Source organism: Oncorhynchus mykiss, chromosome 7 (genome assembly GCF_013265735.2).
Source record: "Oncorhynchus mykiss isolate Arlee chromosome 7, USDA_OmykA_1.1, whole genome shotgun sequence".
NCBI lineage: Eukaryota > Metazoa > Chordata > Actinopteri > Salmoniformes > Salmonidae > Oncorhynchus > Oncorhynchus mykiss.
This window is the reverse complement of record NC_048571.1, coordinates 43,868,557-43,884,330: the sequence shown is the minus strand read 5'-3', so window position 1 is coordinate 43,884,330 and position 15,774 is coordinate 43,868,557. Positions and strand designations below refer to the sequence as shown.

Genomic DNA, 15,774 nt, shown 5'->3' with positions numbered 1-15,774 from the left:
AAACCACAGAGCAGTGAGGTTTGGAAATCATCACACTTTATGGATGAGGAGAGTAAAAATAGATTTATGGCGAGCAGCTTAAGGCTAAAAGCCTCTTTTATGACTTCATTACACATACCATTTATATTTCTGCAGCGCACTGAGTTTGATCAGCATTGTAGTGCTGATTCTCAGACGTGCCTAAGCCCTCAGTCTTAGCCGCTCATTGAGTTCCCCGTTCACGCTAATGAACACTGGAGCCCAGCCCACACTGAGTGGTGGAAGGCTAGAGTCGACTAATGAGCTTCTCTTGCATCCCCTTCCCCCACCCCACACACAATACAATACAATACTGGATTCAATGCTCTCTCTTCTGGCTGTTGTCATTAAAGCACAACATTTGTGTCATTCTCTAGCTGAGAAAGTGAGAGCTTAGAATGACAGACGGCTCAAACTGAGTTTAGAGTGCTCCGTGTCGGTGTCTGTGCTCAGACTGGCGACATAACAATAAGGACAGCAGCCCCATCTGGGTTTTAATGTTTGTTTTCTTTCATAATAGATCAATACTTTGAGCGTTTAGTTTGATTCAGCTTTCCTGTTTTTGAGATTTTCTGGGTTTTCACTTTTGTGACTTCCATTGTGCCCGTCATGCTCAATCACGCACAAGTACTGGAGAGCAGTCAGGCCTGGACTTCCCTCTGGCCTCAGAAGGCAAAGCAGCCATGTCCTGCTGTTGTGTGTTAGACAGAGGGCGCTATAGAGAGGGCGCAGGCAGGCCACAGCCACTTGGCCCAAGGGCTGTGTGTCTCATTGTGCAGAGCACAGAGCCCAGCCTTGTTCCACTCAGCCTGATGAGCAGGCAGCCCCGACCGGCCACTGGGCAAGACTCGGATTCATCACCAGCACCATCCAGGCTGAGGCTGCCAAGATCTGCATGGTTTGTCACACCAGTGTTTCCCCAAGTTTTTTTTTCAGTTGCGGTGGCATAGTTAGTGGGAGGAGGGTTTAGAGGCCTTCTTGGATGCAGAGACAAAATGTTGCTGCTTCTAAGGCAAATGTCCTGCAATTCTACACATTTTGCCATGGCTTATGCCTTGTTCTAATGTTTGAGTCACTCAGATGGCATAACAAAATCAATGGCCACGCCATTTTTGGAATTTCTGATTTTCTCGTTTTTATTTTGGTGATTGTTAGTTCTCAAAGATGATCTTATTAACAAAATATGTCCATTTATCTTTTCTACTTACTTTGTATCTGTTTTAGTCGTTTACGTTTCCACTGAAAATATTATACCATCCAAAGTTTAGTGTTTTTTTTATTGTAAAAACAACAACGTTGCAGTGGTGTCCACGATGCGTTTGAGGGGAAACCCTGCACACACACCAGCCAGCAGCATCCCACATAGCTGCCATTCCACACTATGGAAAAAGCTGAATGCAACTGCTATTCTCTCCGGATCTCATTATATTCATTACCAGATTGTTTCTACCACCAATGCTACTTATTTGCGGTCTGTTGTGTTATGCCACAATACACTTTTCCCCCCTTAGCAAAACCTTTTTCAGATGATGATAATGAAGTGTTCTGAAGTGCTCTGGCTGCTTGCGTCGCTGTATTGAAAGGTCAGGGTCTCGGTTGCGCCGAAGACCTTTTGTTGGTTGTCCCAAACCGATTTGCGCACTGTGAGCAGATGGGTCTGACACGGCCAGTAGTGTGACCTTTAGTAAAGAAGGGGGCGGTCCCACTTTACCTACCCAGAGAGAAGAGCCTTTACCTGGACACTCATTCAGAAGGGACCCCTGGGGCTCTGCTGGCTGTGTAGCCTCCGTAAAGGTGTTCCAGGCCAGCCAACATTTCAGTTCAGAGAAAACGCTCTGCAGTAATGACAAGTGATAACATCCAGTACACAACAGCTTTACGCACACACAGTTATCGAATTCCTAGACACACACACACACACACACACACACACACACACACACACACACACACACACACACACACACCAAATTCAGTTTGTTACGGAACCAAACTGATTTGCATGCATTTTTACTGTCAGAAGGATAATGATTATAGATGGCATGCAGTCATTACGTAAAAACCCTGTTGGTGAATCTCCAGGATGTGTGGTATGCAAGAAAAGCTAATGCAGTGCCTTCATCTTATTTCAGGTGGCATTATACAACCCAGATCAGGATGGGAGTGACAGCCCAAGAAGCAGCCTTAACAACAGCCTGTCTGACCAGAGTCTGGCCTCAGTCAATCTAAACAGTGTTGGCAGCGTGCACAGCTACACACCGGTAAGACGTTGCACTGCGACCTCTAACCACAGTGCTACACACTTCTCAGACCAAGCACCACAAACGACGACAAGATTCCAGCTACACACAATTTAGACCATGTACATGGCATTCGGAAAGTATTCAGACCCCTTGACTTGACCCCACCCCTTGACCCTTATTCTAAAATGGATTAAATCATGTTGGTTCCCTCATCAATCTACATAAAATAACCCATAATGACAAAGTGAAAACAGGTTTAAATTTTTTTTTTTGCAAATATATAGAAAACATTTTAAAAAACAATACCTAAATTACATAAGAATTCAGACCCTTTGCTATGAGACTTGATATTGAGCTCAGCTGCATCCTGTTTCCAATGATCATCCTTAATGTTTCTACAACTTGATTGTAGTCCACCTGGGGTAAATTAAATTCATTGGACATGATTTGAAAAGGCACACACCTGTCTATATAAGGTCCCACAGTTGACAGTGCATGTCAGAGCAAAAACCAAGCCGTGAGGCCGAAGGAATTGTCCGTTGAGCTCCGAAACAGGATTTTATTGAGGCACAGATCTGGGGAAGGGTACCAAAACATTTTCTGCAGCCTTGAAGGTCCCCAAGAACACAGTGGCCTCCATTCTTAAATGGAAGAAGTTTGGAACCACCAAGACTCTTCATAGAGCTGGCCGCCCGGCCGAACTGAGCAATCGGGGGAGTAGGGCCTTGGTCAGGGAGGTGACCAAGAACCCGGTGGTCACTCTGACAGAACTCCAGAGTTCCTCTGTGGAGATGGGAGAACCTTTCAGAAGGATAACCATCTCTGCAGCAGTCCACCAATCAGGCCTTTATGGTAGAGTGGCCAGATGGAAGCCACTCCTCAGTAAAAGGCACATGGCAGCCAGCTTAGAGTTTTCCAAAAGGCACCTACATTTTATCAGTGCTTCAACAAAGTACTGAGTTCATTTATCTAACCTGCAGAGCTTGAGAGGATCTGTAGAGAAGAATGGGAGAAACTCTCCAAATATACAGGTGTGCCAAGCTTGTAGCGTCATACCCAAGAAGACTTGAGGCTGTAATCACTGCCAAAGGTGCTTCAACAAAGTACTGAGTAAAGGGTCTGAATACTTATGTAAATGTGATGGTTGCAAAAAAATGTTTACCTGTTTTTGCTTTGTCATTATGGGGTATTGTGTGTAGATTGGGGGGGAGAAAAACGATGTAATCCATTTTAGAATAAGACGTAACGTAACAAAATTCGGAAAGAGTTAAGGGGTCTGAATACGTTCCGAATGCACAGTATATCAACCTCTAACCACAGTGCCCCGGGCTAAGCACGAGCTAAGACCAAAGAAACACCACATTTCGCTGCCACTGTATCACAGCTAGACATATAGTAATATAGACTATACATGTCAATCTGTAATCACACTGACAACCATATACTTCTAAGACTGAGATCCTAAAACCGCAACTGTCTGCTTCACCACTAGACATAGTCATTTAGACCGTGCATGCCGATCCCTAACCTCACTATCACAGAGTTACATAGCGGTTAGTTAGCTGAAAGCCTGGAACTTTAACACAGTGAAGCAGCTCCACTCTGAGGGCCGTGCCCCTGACCAGGGGGGAGGGTTAAGGGAAAGAGAGATCTGTACACGTTCTTGGAGAGCTGCTGCCTGTGATGTCCTCCCACCAGAGATGCCCCCTTCTTTGGTGTGGTCCTCCCGCTTCCCAGGGTGCTCTCTGCTCCAGGCTCTCTGCATCGATCTGTTCAGACTGATGGATGTTTCTCCAGTGCTGCTGAGACCAGTCTCTTCTTATTACTGCCTCACTTCAGCCAGCCACACTGACTGAATTCTATAGTAAGGCAATCTATACCGTAGCCCACGAGTAAGGCTTCAAAGCCTTTGCTGTTGTAAATAACGTGGCCTCCAACATACATTAATTGAAGGAGTCTCCCTAGCGATAGAGTAGTGATGGCTCAATTATTAGTGTCCTTCAAATGTTAAACCTGGTATGGCTTGAAAGCTACCTCTGTGATGTGGAGTTAAATCATGAAGACTCATTTTGTGTCCTCAGTTATAGAATAGTGGTGACTCCATGTTAGTGTTCTTCTCATGATGAACTTCATTAGACAGTGTTGCTAGAGCGCAACATTGCCTGCACTCTCATACACCCGCAGATAAAAATCGACCCCCAGGCATATGCTGGACATGACTAAAATGAATGGTTATTTGTACAAGGCTTTGGTATTGATTTTTTTTGTTGTTTTGTTTTAAATACATTTTGCCGGCCATCTGAGTTATTGGCTTTGTGTTCGTGTTGGCTACTATTTGAGATGAGGCTGCAAGCAGCGATTTAAGACTGTCAAAGGCAAGTCGCCGATAGGTTGAAGAATGAACACTGATATTTAGCTGCTTATACATGTCCATTATGTCTTTAGAAGTTTGATTAGCTTAGTGGACTGGACTAAGATATATAGATCTATATGCCTAGATCTGTTGCACTAAATGGAGAAACATGTTTTGCGTGAAATGTTTCAGTGTCTCTCTTGTTCTCCGGCAGATCTATGTGCAGATATCCGTCGATGTCTGAGAAGTATGTTTCCCAGTCGAGAGAGTCAGTTTTGACGGTGTAATCAGCACTCTTCAACAGTTACAGTGAAAGTTGTAGTCTGTCTGGAATAGGTTTGTATTGTGGTTAGTTTTAGACTGAGGTGTGACCGCTAGCTTGTTCTGAATGACTGAAATAAGAGCCCTCAGGTTCTAAGCAGAGCAGAATAGGTTTAATTCACGGCTCCCAAATCTTTTATCTCTCCTCTTTCTCCTGCTCTCTCTTCCTCCCCAGGTGACTAACCATCAAGAGTCGGTGTCTCAGTCCATGAGCCTCCAGCAGCCGCCCCAGCCCCAGTACAGTATGCCAGAGAGGGACAAGCAACTCCTCTTCTCCGACTTTGAAGATCTCAGTGCCTCCTTCCGCAGCCTTTACAAGTCTGTCTTTGAGCAGTCCTTCAGCCAACAGGGTGAGTCAAGAAGGGTTACACATCAGGTACTGTAGTGGACAAATTTGTGCACAAGAGGCCAGGATGATTCTATGGCCTTTTTGTTTTGCACTAAACAGTTGGTGGAAGGAGAGTGGAATTGGCACTAATTAGGTTAAGTGGGTTGGATGAGTCGGGATTCGATAGACAGTAGCTCTAGTGCAAATCCATATGGCTGTTTACACGGTCTACATGCTAAATCCTCTGGCCTCATTCCCAATGCGAATGCACGATAGAGTGAAGAGTTCATAGCAGAATAATGCCGTTTTGTAAACGTGTAGATGCAGCTTTGTTACTCTGCCTGTCATCTCGTATATCTTTACGGTGTTTTATACTTTTATTCTTTTTTTTCAGACGATCACAAGATTGCAGCATCAAACCCTCTGTCTGTTGACGCAATTTCCATAACGATGATATTCATAATGGTGTAGGCCCATCGCACAGGGTCGGATTAAGTGTGGCACTCCAAAAGCCTGTCAGCCCTTTAGAACGGAATGCTTTTTGTTTGTAATCTGATTGACTGATGAACAAAAAGCACTTGACAAGCGGGTTATGGGCAAACGCCGACAAAGCTTTTTCTTGTATAACCTACTTTCACAAATCAAATGCATTTCATGCTAATGTTTTCAAAAGTGTTCCTCTCCCTTAATCTATCATCTAGGTTTCATTAGTTTAAAGTTGTTACCTTTTTTTTTTTACATTTTATATATGCATAAAAGTGAAATCTCTTAGTCAGACAAGCCCTTGCAATTAAAAAGTGTAAATATGCGAGCGAGAGGATTTCACACCCTGGTGCTGTAGACAGTGAGCTAATTCACTGGCTTTGATAATAGGTAATGAGCTCGCATTGTTATTCTGGGGCTGCGCGCTAATTGCTTTCTGTATTTCCCTGGTTGGACAATGGGCTTTCTGTACCGATAAGAGATGTACCTTTGTCACCCCTGCAGTGAGTGTTCTGGGGGCGATTGCGGCAGGGCAGGAGTCGGCTCTAAAAGCACTCCAGTGAAATAGGTTTTACCGTGCCAAAGCCGTGATGGACCAGGGCCTCTTAAGAACCGCTCCCCCTACACTCAGATTATTGCTGTTGGATGTGCAGATGTTCGCGCTCCAGTCGTGCTTGTTTTTCAAAATAGTGCGGCAACACAGTGTCAAAAGAATTGCAGGGTTCGGAAGAAGAAATGCCCCGGCTCTCTGTGGTTTTCAGAAGCTCTGCCGCCGCTGACTCATTCCTTTCAGCTGCTCGTTCAAAATGGCAGCTGTGTCGTCAAGTGTAGTGCTCCTTGAAGGGAATCCCAGATCCACTGATTGCATGATGATGTTGTCGTCGTTAACTTGAATGGGTGCTTTTACAACTGAAACCTACAAGCCCCCTTGGTGTTAATGACTTACCTGCAATATTTAAGTGGTTTCTTGTAGTTTGTTGCATTGTATGTTTTATATCAAATAATGACTTTGTTGAAGCACAGAGTAATAGGTATGACTGTGTATATGGACCTCCAGGTTTGATGGGCATGCCGACGGAGTCGTCCCAGCAGACCCATACCGCCTGCTCCTATCAGCACTCCCCCAGTGGCACAATCAGCACCCAGAACAGCCTGACAAACAACCACTCCAGCAGTGGTGGCCAGGTGCCCCTGTCCCACCCTCCCCAGCTCCCTGGCCAGAACACCCACCCGGGCCACGGCTCGCCCCACACACAGCACCTCTCCCAGCACGGCCAGCATGGCCCACACAACCAACATGGCCAACACGGCCAACACACCCAGCACCCACAGCACCCTCCACACTCTCAGCATGGGCAGCACCCCTCACATGCCCAGCACCCGCAGCAGCACACGCCGCACCCCTCCCAACACGCACAGCACACCCCGCATCCCTCCCAACATGCCCAGCAGCACGGCCAGCACCCCTCCCAGCAGCACGGCCAGCACCCCTCCCAGCAGCAGCACCAGAGCCTGGCTCACCAGCCCCATCCTGCCCAGCAACAGATGGCCTGCAACACAGGTAAGACCTGCCTCTTTCCTCTGCACCACACACACATTCAGATGCATTCAGAGATAACCCAGTGAGACACAGCTGGACCTGGCTACCTCAGTATTTATTCTGCATTAAGTACAGAGACCTGATTTTGGTCAACAGACAGTAAATTATCATCTGATTTATGCGGTTTGCTGTAATGAGAACAAAGCAAATGCTGCATCCAGACAGTACCTCTGGAGCCCTGCAACCTTTTCAGAGGGAACCGACTCCACCCCGTGGCCAAAGTAGAGTACTGTTGCAAAAGAAAAACACAAAAAATGCTGATTCCTCTCCAGCCTCTAAAAATCAATCTGTGCTCCTCTCTGTGTTTGCAGGTCTGCCCTCTGACTGGTACCCCAATCTGGACGCACTGAAAGAGAGCTGCCGTATTGCCAGCAGTTATAACTGGGCTGATGTCGACCTCTCACCTTTTCAAGGTGCGGCCATGAAGGATTGTGAATGCAGTTCCATTGCATTGGCATATCCAACTTAAGCCTCAATAAGCTAACTAATTATACACTTGTCTTTATTTTTATTATTCTTATTGTCAACCTGTGGTATTTTTTTTTTTTTTTTACCAACATTTCAAAAGCTGTTTATTGTGATTACGAGTCATTTTATCCAAATTATTTCATGCCATAATGCCTGTGATGAGCACCAACAGGCAAGTTTATTGGAGCTCTTTTGTTGGTGTGCTGAAGTGTTGCCAATCAAGGGTTTCATTTGAAGGAGCTCTTCAATTAAAGAACGCTGCCTTCAAGTTTAATTACCAAATGCAGTGTTGCTCAGCAGGTCACAGAGTTGATCCAATTACCAATGTTATTTTATTTGTTACATGCACCGAATGCAAGTGTAGATTTGACTGTGAAATGCTTACTTACGAGCGCTTTCCCAACAATGCAGTTAACAATGAATAACATTTGCAAATGGATAAAGAAAATAGTAACCCAATAAAATCACAATAACGAGGCTATGTATAAGGAGTACCAGTCCCGAGTGAGGTAGCTGGGGTGACTTGAGGTAATATCTACATGTAGGTTAGGTGATTGATTGAAGTATGACATGACAGTGATGTACTGGGCCGTATGCACTACCCTCTGTAGCGTCTTGCGGTTGGATGCCGAGCAGTTGCAATACAAGGCAGTGATGCAGCCGGTCAAGATGCTCTAAATGGTGCTGCCGGATACATTTGAGGATCTGAGGGCCCATGCCAAATATTTTCAGACTCCTGAGGGGTAAGAGGCGTTGTCGTACCCTCTTCACGACTATGTTGGTGTGTTTGGACCACGATGGGTCCTTAGTCCGTCTCCAATACAGCCCTGTCAATGTGAATGGGGGAGTGCTTGGCCCTCCGTTTCCTGTAGTCTCCAATCAGCTCTTTTGTCTTGCTGAAGTTGAGGAAGAGGCTGTTGTCCTGGCACTACACTGCCAGGTCTCTGACCTCCTCCAAGTAGGCTGTCTCGTTGTCGGTCATCAAGCCTACAACAGTCATGTCGTCTGCAAACTTAATGATTGTGTTGAAGTCGTGTGCAGCCATGTAGGCGTGGGTGAACAGGGAGTACAGGACGGGGCTAAGCACGCACCCCCGAGGGGCCCCTTGTTGAGGATCAGTGTGGCGGATGTATTTTTGCCTACCCTCACCACCTGTGGGGGCGGCCCATCAGTAAGTCCAATATACAAATGCAGAGGGAGGTTGTTTAATCCCAGGGTCCTTGACTTGGAGGACACTAGAGTGTTGAACGCTGAGCTGTGAACATAATTCTCACGGAGGTGTTCCCTTTGTCCAGGTGGGAAAGGGCAGTGTGGATTGCAATAGAGATGGCATTATCTGTGGATCTGTTGGGGCGGTATGCGAATTGGAGTGGGTCTACGGTGTCTGGGATGATGGTGTTTGTGAGCCATGACCAGCCTTTCAAAAAAAAATTCCCCATGGCTACAGATGTGAGTGCTACGGGGCCATAGATGGGTTACATTGGCATTCTTGGGCACAGGGACTATAGTTTGAAGTCCTGCCACATCCGACGAGCGTTCGAGTACGGATGTTGCCTGTAATCCATGGCATCTGATTGGGATACAGTGTCTTCAGAAAGTATTCAGACCCCTTGACTTAGAAAAAAAAAACTATCACATTTACATAAGCATTCAGACCCTTTACTCAGTACTTTGTTGAAGCACATCAAATCTATTTTTATTGTCACTTACACATGGTTAGCAGATGTTAATGCGGGTGTAGCGAAATGCTTGTACGTTTGGCAGCAATTACAGCAACGAGTCTTCTTGGGGATGACGCAATAAGCTTAGCACACCAGTATTTTGGATGTTTCTCCCATTCTTCTCTGCAGATCCTCTCAAGCGCTGTCAGGAAGGGATGGGGAGCATTGCTGCACAGCTATTTTCAGGTCTCCAGAGATGTTCGATCGAGTTCAGGTCCAGGCTCTGGCTGGCTCAAGGACATTCAGAGACTTGTCCCGAAGCCACTCCTTTGTTGTCTTGGCTGTGTGCTTAGGGTTGTTGTCCTGTTGGAAGGTGATTCTTTGCCCCAACTCTGGAGTAGGTTTTCATCAAGGATCTCTGTACTTGGTGCCAGGTTTCCTCCAGACGTAACGCTTGGGTTTCAGGCCAAATAGTTCAATCTTGGTTTCATCAGACCAGAGAATATTGTTTCTCATGGTCTGAGAGTCTTTAGGTGCCTTTTGGCAAACTCCAAGTGGGCTATCATGTGGCTTTTACTGAAAAGTGGCTTCCATCTGGCCACTATACCATAAAGGCCTGTTTGTTGGAGTTCTGGAAGGTTCTCACATCTCCACAGATGAACTCTGGAGCTCTGTCAGAGAGACCACTGGGTTATTGGTTACCTCCCTGACTAAGGCCCTACTCCCCTGATTGCTTAGGTTGGCCAGCTCTAGGAAGAGTCTTGGTGGTTCCAAACTTCTTCCATTTAAGAATGATGGAGGACACTGTGTTCTTGGACCATCAATGCTGCAGAAATTTGTTGGTACCCTTCCCCAGATCTGTGCCTCGACACAATCCTGCCTCTGGAGTTCTACGGACAATTCTTTCGACCTCATGGCTTGGTTTTTGCTCTGACATGCACTGTCAACTGTGGGATCTTAGATCGACAGGTGTGCCTTTCCAAATCATGTCTAGTCAATTGAATTTACCACTGGTGGACTCTAATCAAGTTGTAGAAACATCTCAAGGATGATAATGAAGCGGATACATTTGAGGATCTTTTTTTTTTTTACATAAACTTATCTACACCCTCTTGACCTTTTTTTAATGTGGTGTGATTTTTAGAACTCCACTGTTGTCACTGCAGTGACTGGCAGCTAGTACTACTGATATGGTTTGACTGGTGTGCTGCAGAGGTGGCTATGTCTGGCTTTTTTCCTTGGCTGATGTTGCATTTGGGTCTGAACCCGTGCAGGACTGAAGGAGAGCATGAGACAAGCGGAGCTGAACAACTGGTCTCTGGAGCCCACGCAGATCGCTGACCTCTGCTCGTCTATCAACCAGTTCTTCACCCGCACTGGTGTCATTCAGCCACAGGGGGCAGTGCAGCCGCCGCCCGTACCCGTATGCCATGGCTCCATGCACCCCAACAAGCCCAGCCAGCACATCACCACAGGTCAGTGACCCTCACCCACATCCTAGCTCACACTATTATTGCATTTAGCATTTCAGACCACTCCCATTATCAGGACATTGACGACATGTTCCTCTTATGTGAACTTACATTGCAATAACGCTGGGGATGAGGAGGATTGTTTAAGCTAGCGCATACATTATTTTGGGATTATGGTATTTCAGTGAAGTTGGTCTTTCTCTCCACAGGAAATCTCTACATGGACTCCAGACAGAGCATGTCTATGATGGGGCCCCCAGGGTACCCCCACATGACAGGTACAGTACAGCTGCAGTCCCCATTCAAATAATCACTAAACTAGGTCTCAGCCAAGGGCATGGTCTCAACAGTACACTAGGTATCCATCAAACCTGTCCTTCCACATTAAACAAGCACTAGGAAAAAAAAAACACCTTGACGGGTCCTTTCCCCATTTGACTATTATTTCAAAACAATTATTTGACCTTTATTTAACTAGGCAAGTCAGTTAAGAACAACTTCTTAATTACGATGGCGGCCTACCCCGGCCAAACCCTAACCCGGATGATGCTGGGCCAGTGGGCCTCCCAATCACGTCCGGTTGTGATACAGCCTGGAATCGAACCAGGGTGTCTGTAGTGAGGCCTCTAGCACTGAGATGCAGTGCCTTAGTCCGCTTCGCCACTCGGAAGCCCAAAACGACTCATTTAACCAATGATGCTTCTACTGTGTATATGTAGTATGCCCTCATTCCCCTTCTCTCCCCCTCTTAGGACCCCATGCGCAGATGAACCAGCAGCACATGATCCCTCCCAGAAACTTCCAGATGCACCGCATGCCAGCAGATGACATCCAGGATGACTTTGACTGGGACTCCATTGTCTAACGTTAGATGTTCTGCCCCTAACGAGGAGCTTCCAGGAGGTGCAGAGGAGATGAGTGTATGAGGAAGAAGCCAGGCTGAGCTGTACGCTCACAGTAAAAGGAGACGGAACTGTTGTTGGTGGGATACAGAACCATAGAACAGGTGTCACTTTCGGAGGAGAGAGCAAGAGAGAGAGACTTCAGAGTCCTGACATTTTTACAAACAAAAACAAAACCTACAAAAAAAAAAAAAGTGTTACTTTGAAGACAATCATATTTAGTAAAACATGTTTAAAGTGGTGGCTTATGTGCTTGTCTTGACGAGGCAAGTAGCACACGTTCATGTCAAAACACATGCTCCAGCCTTCATCCCTTGGCCAGCCCTCTCCGGCCAGCCTCCTTCGCCCCCCTCCCCCCCTCCCAGCCAGCAGCTATCCAAAGTCCCCCCCAGGTCCGTCCGTAACTGTTGTGTGATTTTGAGCGACCTTTTTCGGCTTGTTATCCTTCTCGTGTTGACTTTAGGCCTCAGCTGCTTCTTGGATGAGTTTCTCTCTTTTTCGTTGTTCTTTTATGGAAAACGCAGGCAGCCTTTTTGAGTAACGTGATGGTGCTTGTTGGTCACCTTGTGGGTGGACGATGGATCCCCAATGGTGGGTTTATTGGTAGTGAGGTTAGGTTTACAGTAGCTAAGGTTACGTTATGACCAGGGTGTTTTGCATTGAACTCTGCTTGATATAAAGATCACAGATGCTTCATCATAGAGTAATCCATCCAGTTGTCCTTTAACCAACCCATCTGGTCCATAAAAAAAAAAAAGAAAAGCTAATTGTGGAAATTCAGCAACATTACCGGCAGTATTTGTGGTTTTGTCTATTCTGTCAACAATGTATCATACCTTTTTAAATCTCCAATACTCCAACAAGACTGAAAAAGATGCATGAGTGGGTGACTGTAAGAAATCCAGACCTCCTTTTCACCTTCTGTCCTTTGTTTGACTTATTGAATAATACTTAAGACTGCAAGTACAGTCTCATTCTCAATCACTACATCCTTTCACTAGTCATACACAATGAATTTGAGTACATGTGTGCGCCCTATTGTCTGTAGGTGTCTCTTCACCTATTACATTCTGTGCACATGCTGCACAAAGAACTGTAGGATATCTCCCTGTTCTCTTCTGATGCAGGAAATGACAGGCTAACTTCATTTTTCAGTCGTGAGGTCTACTACAAGCCATGCAGTAGGAATGTTCTTCATTCAGATGCTATACATCTGAATCAGTATCGATCTCCCCCAATATCTTCTTTGCTGTGACCCAGTCAGACTTGCACTGCAAGGCAGAGAATATGCTGTAATACAATCATGAACAATAAAATAAAAAACAATGGGAATGTGGTGTGTGTGTGTGAGAGTGTGTGATTTTAATGTAATTTTAGGGCTATGATTGTTTGCTGCAATCATCTGCATATGCTATCAATGAGCACAAAACAGATGCACAAAAACAGAAAAATGAACGGTTAGAGGCAGAGATGCATTTTTTTAGGCAGGGTTTCTTATTCAGAGAAATGAGCACTTTCTGGTCAACAGCCAAGGGGGGGGGAGAGAGAGGAGAAAAAAATGGGTGGGAGACTAGTAGTGCTGGAAACACTCCTGTTCACCTGTCATGTCCCGTAGTGGCTACTGAATCGGACTTGTCCTGAACCCTCAACATGGTTGCTTGCGCAACCTATAAGGGAGCTTGGGCTGAGTCTAGCACAGTCCAGCTTACCTTTTCACTTTGTTTCTTTCACTACGGATTACCGAGATAAACTAAACGTTCACTGTTGCCCCCCCCCCTCCCCCTTTAGACAAACTTTAGCTTGGGTTGGATTTTGTTTCTCTCCATTGCTTTTTTTTTGTGTGTGTGTGTGATCTAACGACAATCGCGACAAGGTTTGTAGTATCACATTAACACAGCTGAGCCCAGACACCTTTTGTCTGTTGTAACAGTTAGTATACATGTGTAGATACTGTGTGGCTGTCCTTTTTGAAACAGGTTGCAGAAGACATAAGTGGGAAAGCTTGGATGGAACTAGAGCTTTTCACAAAAACCTATACTGCCAGGCGTGTCTGCAAGGTTGTACAGATCTTTTGCCAGCCAGTTCACTCTGTAAATGGTTCATACTACCCATTTTGTTCTGATATTTTAGGCTAATTGTTTTTTGCTTTTCCTCTGTCTTTATCCATCATGTCTTGCTACTTCTACCTTTTCCTGTAGCTGGTTTTGGGTTAGATTCCCAAATGTTCCTTGTATTTTAAACAACCGTTGTGTGTGTGTGTGGCTCGCTCATGTTCTTGCCTGTGGATACCCATTGAGTGTTTAGGCTTTGTTTATTGGCCCAAATCAGTCAGTCATTTAAAGGGATACTGAGGGATTCGGACAATTGTTTTTCTACTTACCCAGAGTCCGATGAACTCGCGGATCCCCTTTTTTATGTCTCTACGTGCAGTATAAAGGAAGTTGGAGGTAGTTCGCAAGCCTCTGTTAGCACATTGACTGGAAGTCTGCAGGTACGCTAGAGTATGGGTAAGTAGAAAAATGGTTTAATTGCCAGAATCTCATAGTATCCCTTTAAAACAGTCAGAATGCTCATTCAGTTAAAATGCCAAGGTTACTTCAGATTCTCAACCATTGAGTCCTTCATTAGTGAACAATGAATACTTTATGAAGTAGTAGTGATCGTGAATTTACCATTTGACTGCTAGATAAGGTCAGCGTGGGTCCTGTAGACTCTATTGAGACTGACCCAAGGAATGGGTGTTAGAATGTGGATCTAAATGTGATAGGGAAGTCTTGGCAGCCCATGGTTGGCAGGGCATGTTTGGTATGTTGCATTTCATCACTGGTAATGATGAGGGCACTAATGGAAAAACACTAGAGGACCGTCAAAGGGTATGTAGTTGTTAACCCACCCCCCACAGCGCAAAGAGGAGATGGGAAGGGCGGGGAAGAGCTCATAGATGTGATGCGCGTTAACGAGTAAGGGAAAGACTATGACTGGGTCATGTTTATGCATCACCCTCTTTACTGAGTCTGTGTGTCTGTCCGTGTGAGAGAGTACATTTTGTTTGAAAAGACTAACTCAATTTTTAAAATACCACTGGAGATGTACCTGCCAGAGAGATTACTATGATATCAAAAAAAATAAAAAAATAAGCCTTGTTACATGGGAGAACTGCCAACAAGTACTGCTGATTGAGGCCTATTTTATTCAGTGCTGGTGTGTTGTGCTTCTTGTAAATACATGTATTTTCAATCATCCCTATTTCCTCTTGGGGGTGGGGCATCAAGGCAAGGGAGGGACTTACTCATGAGAGGAGGGGAAAAGAATAGAGTATTTTGTTATTGTCCAATCAGAGGGTGACACAGTATGTATATATCTATATTGTATATATGTGATGAAAATGGTTGGCTTTTTGTGTGACACTACCTTTTACCTGTACTATGGTTCTACATTCAGTGTTTCAATGTTGATAATGTTTGTTTTTCTGTTTTTTGATTTTTGTCTTGTCATTTCTTGTATTTGTTTTCATTTTGTCCTTTTTTTGGTTATTGCACGGTTTATTACTTTTGCTGTCCAATGAGGTGACACAGCTACTCTTTGTATTGGTTTAGTGCTGTAAAATAACTCCAGTGTTATTAGAATTGTCTATCCCACCCCCATCCCCAATATGCATGAATGGCACTTAAAGAAATAAAATATGTTAACTTCACTGTGGAATGGTGTGGTGTTTGTCATATTTTGTATGTATTTGAACGAGTTATATGAAGCAAACGTGTGCTACAGTGAATTATCCTGTGCATGATTTACTATTTTGAACAGTAGAAGTAGCTGCCATCAGTCACAAATGAGTTTTGCAGTCTATTTCAACTAATAGTTGTGCGTAGTGGAATTGCACTTTCTATGTGCACTGTGTAAAATGACAGCAATTGTGTTGAAACGG

General features: G+C 45.0%; 1 protein-coding gene across 1 annotated transcript in view; it reads left to right on the top strand.

Moving 5' to 3' along the window:
* Nucleotides 1-15,551, top strand: part of LOC110527824 (forkhead box protein J3) — a 91,765-nt gene extending 76,214 nt beyond the window's left edge. Inside the window, exons 6-12 of the mRNA XM_021609355.2 lie at nucleotides 2,151-2,279; nucleotides 5,111-5,285; nucleotides 6,804-7,307; nucleotides 7,658-7,759; nucleotides 10,750-10,950; nucleotides 11,157-11,225; nucleotides 11,700-15,551. Coding sequence (XP_021465030.1) covers nucleotides 2,151-2,279; nucleotides 5,111-5,285; nucleotides 6,804-7,307; nucleotides 7,658-7,759; nucleotides 10,750-10,950; nucleotides 11,157-11,225; nucleotides 11,700-11,812 — 1,293 coding nt within the window. The 3' untranslated portion in view covers nucleotides 11,813-15,551. The remainder of the gene's footprint in view (nucleotides 1-2,150; nucleotides 2,280-5,110; nucleotides 5,286-6,803; nucleotides 7,308-7,657; nucleotides 7,760-10,749; nucleotides 10,951-11,156; nucleotides 11,226-11,699) is intronic.
* Nucleotides 15,552-15,774: the final 223 nt, after the last annotated feature.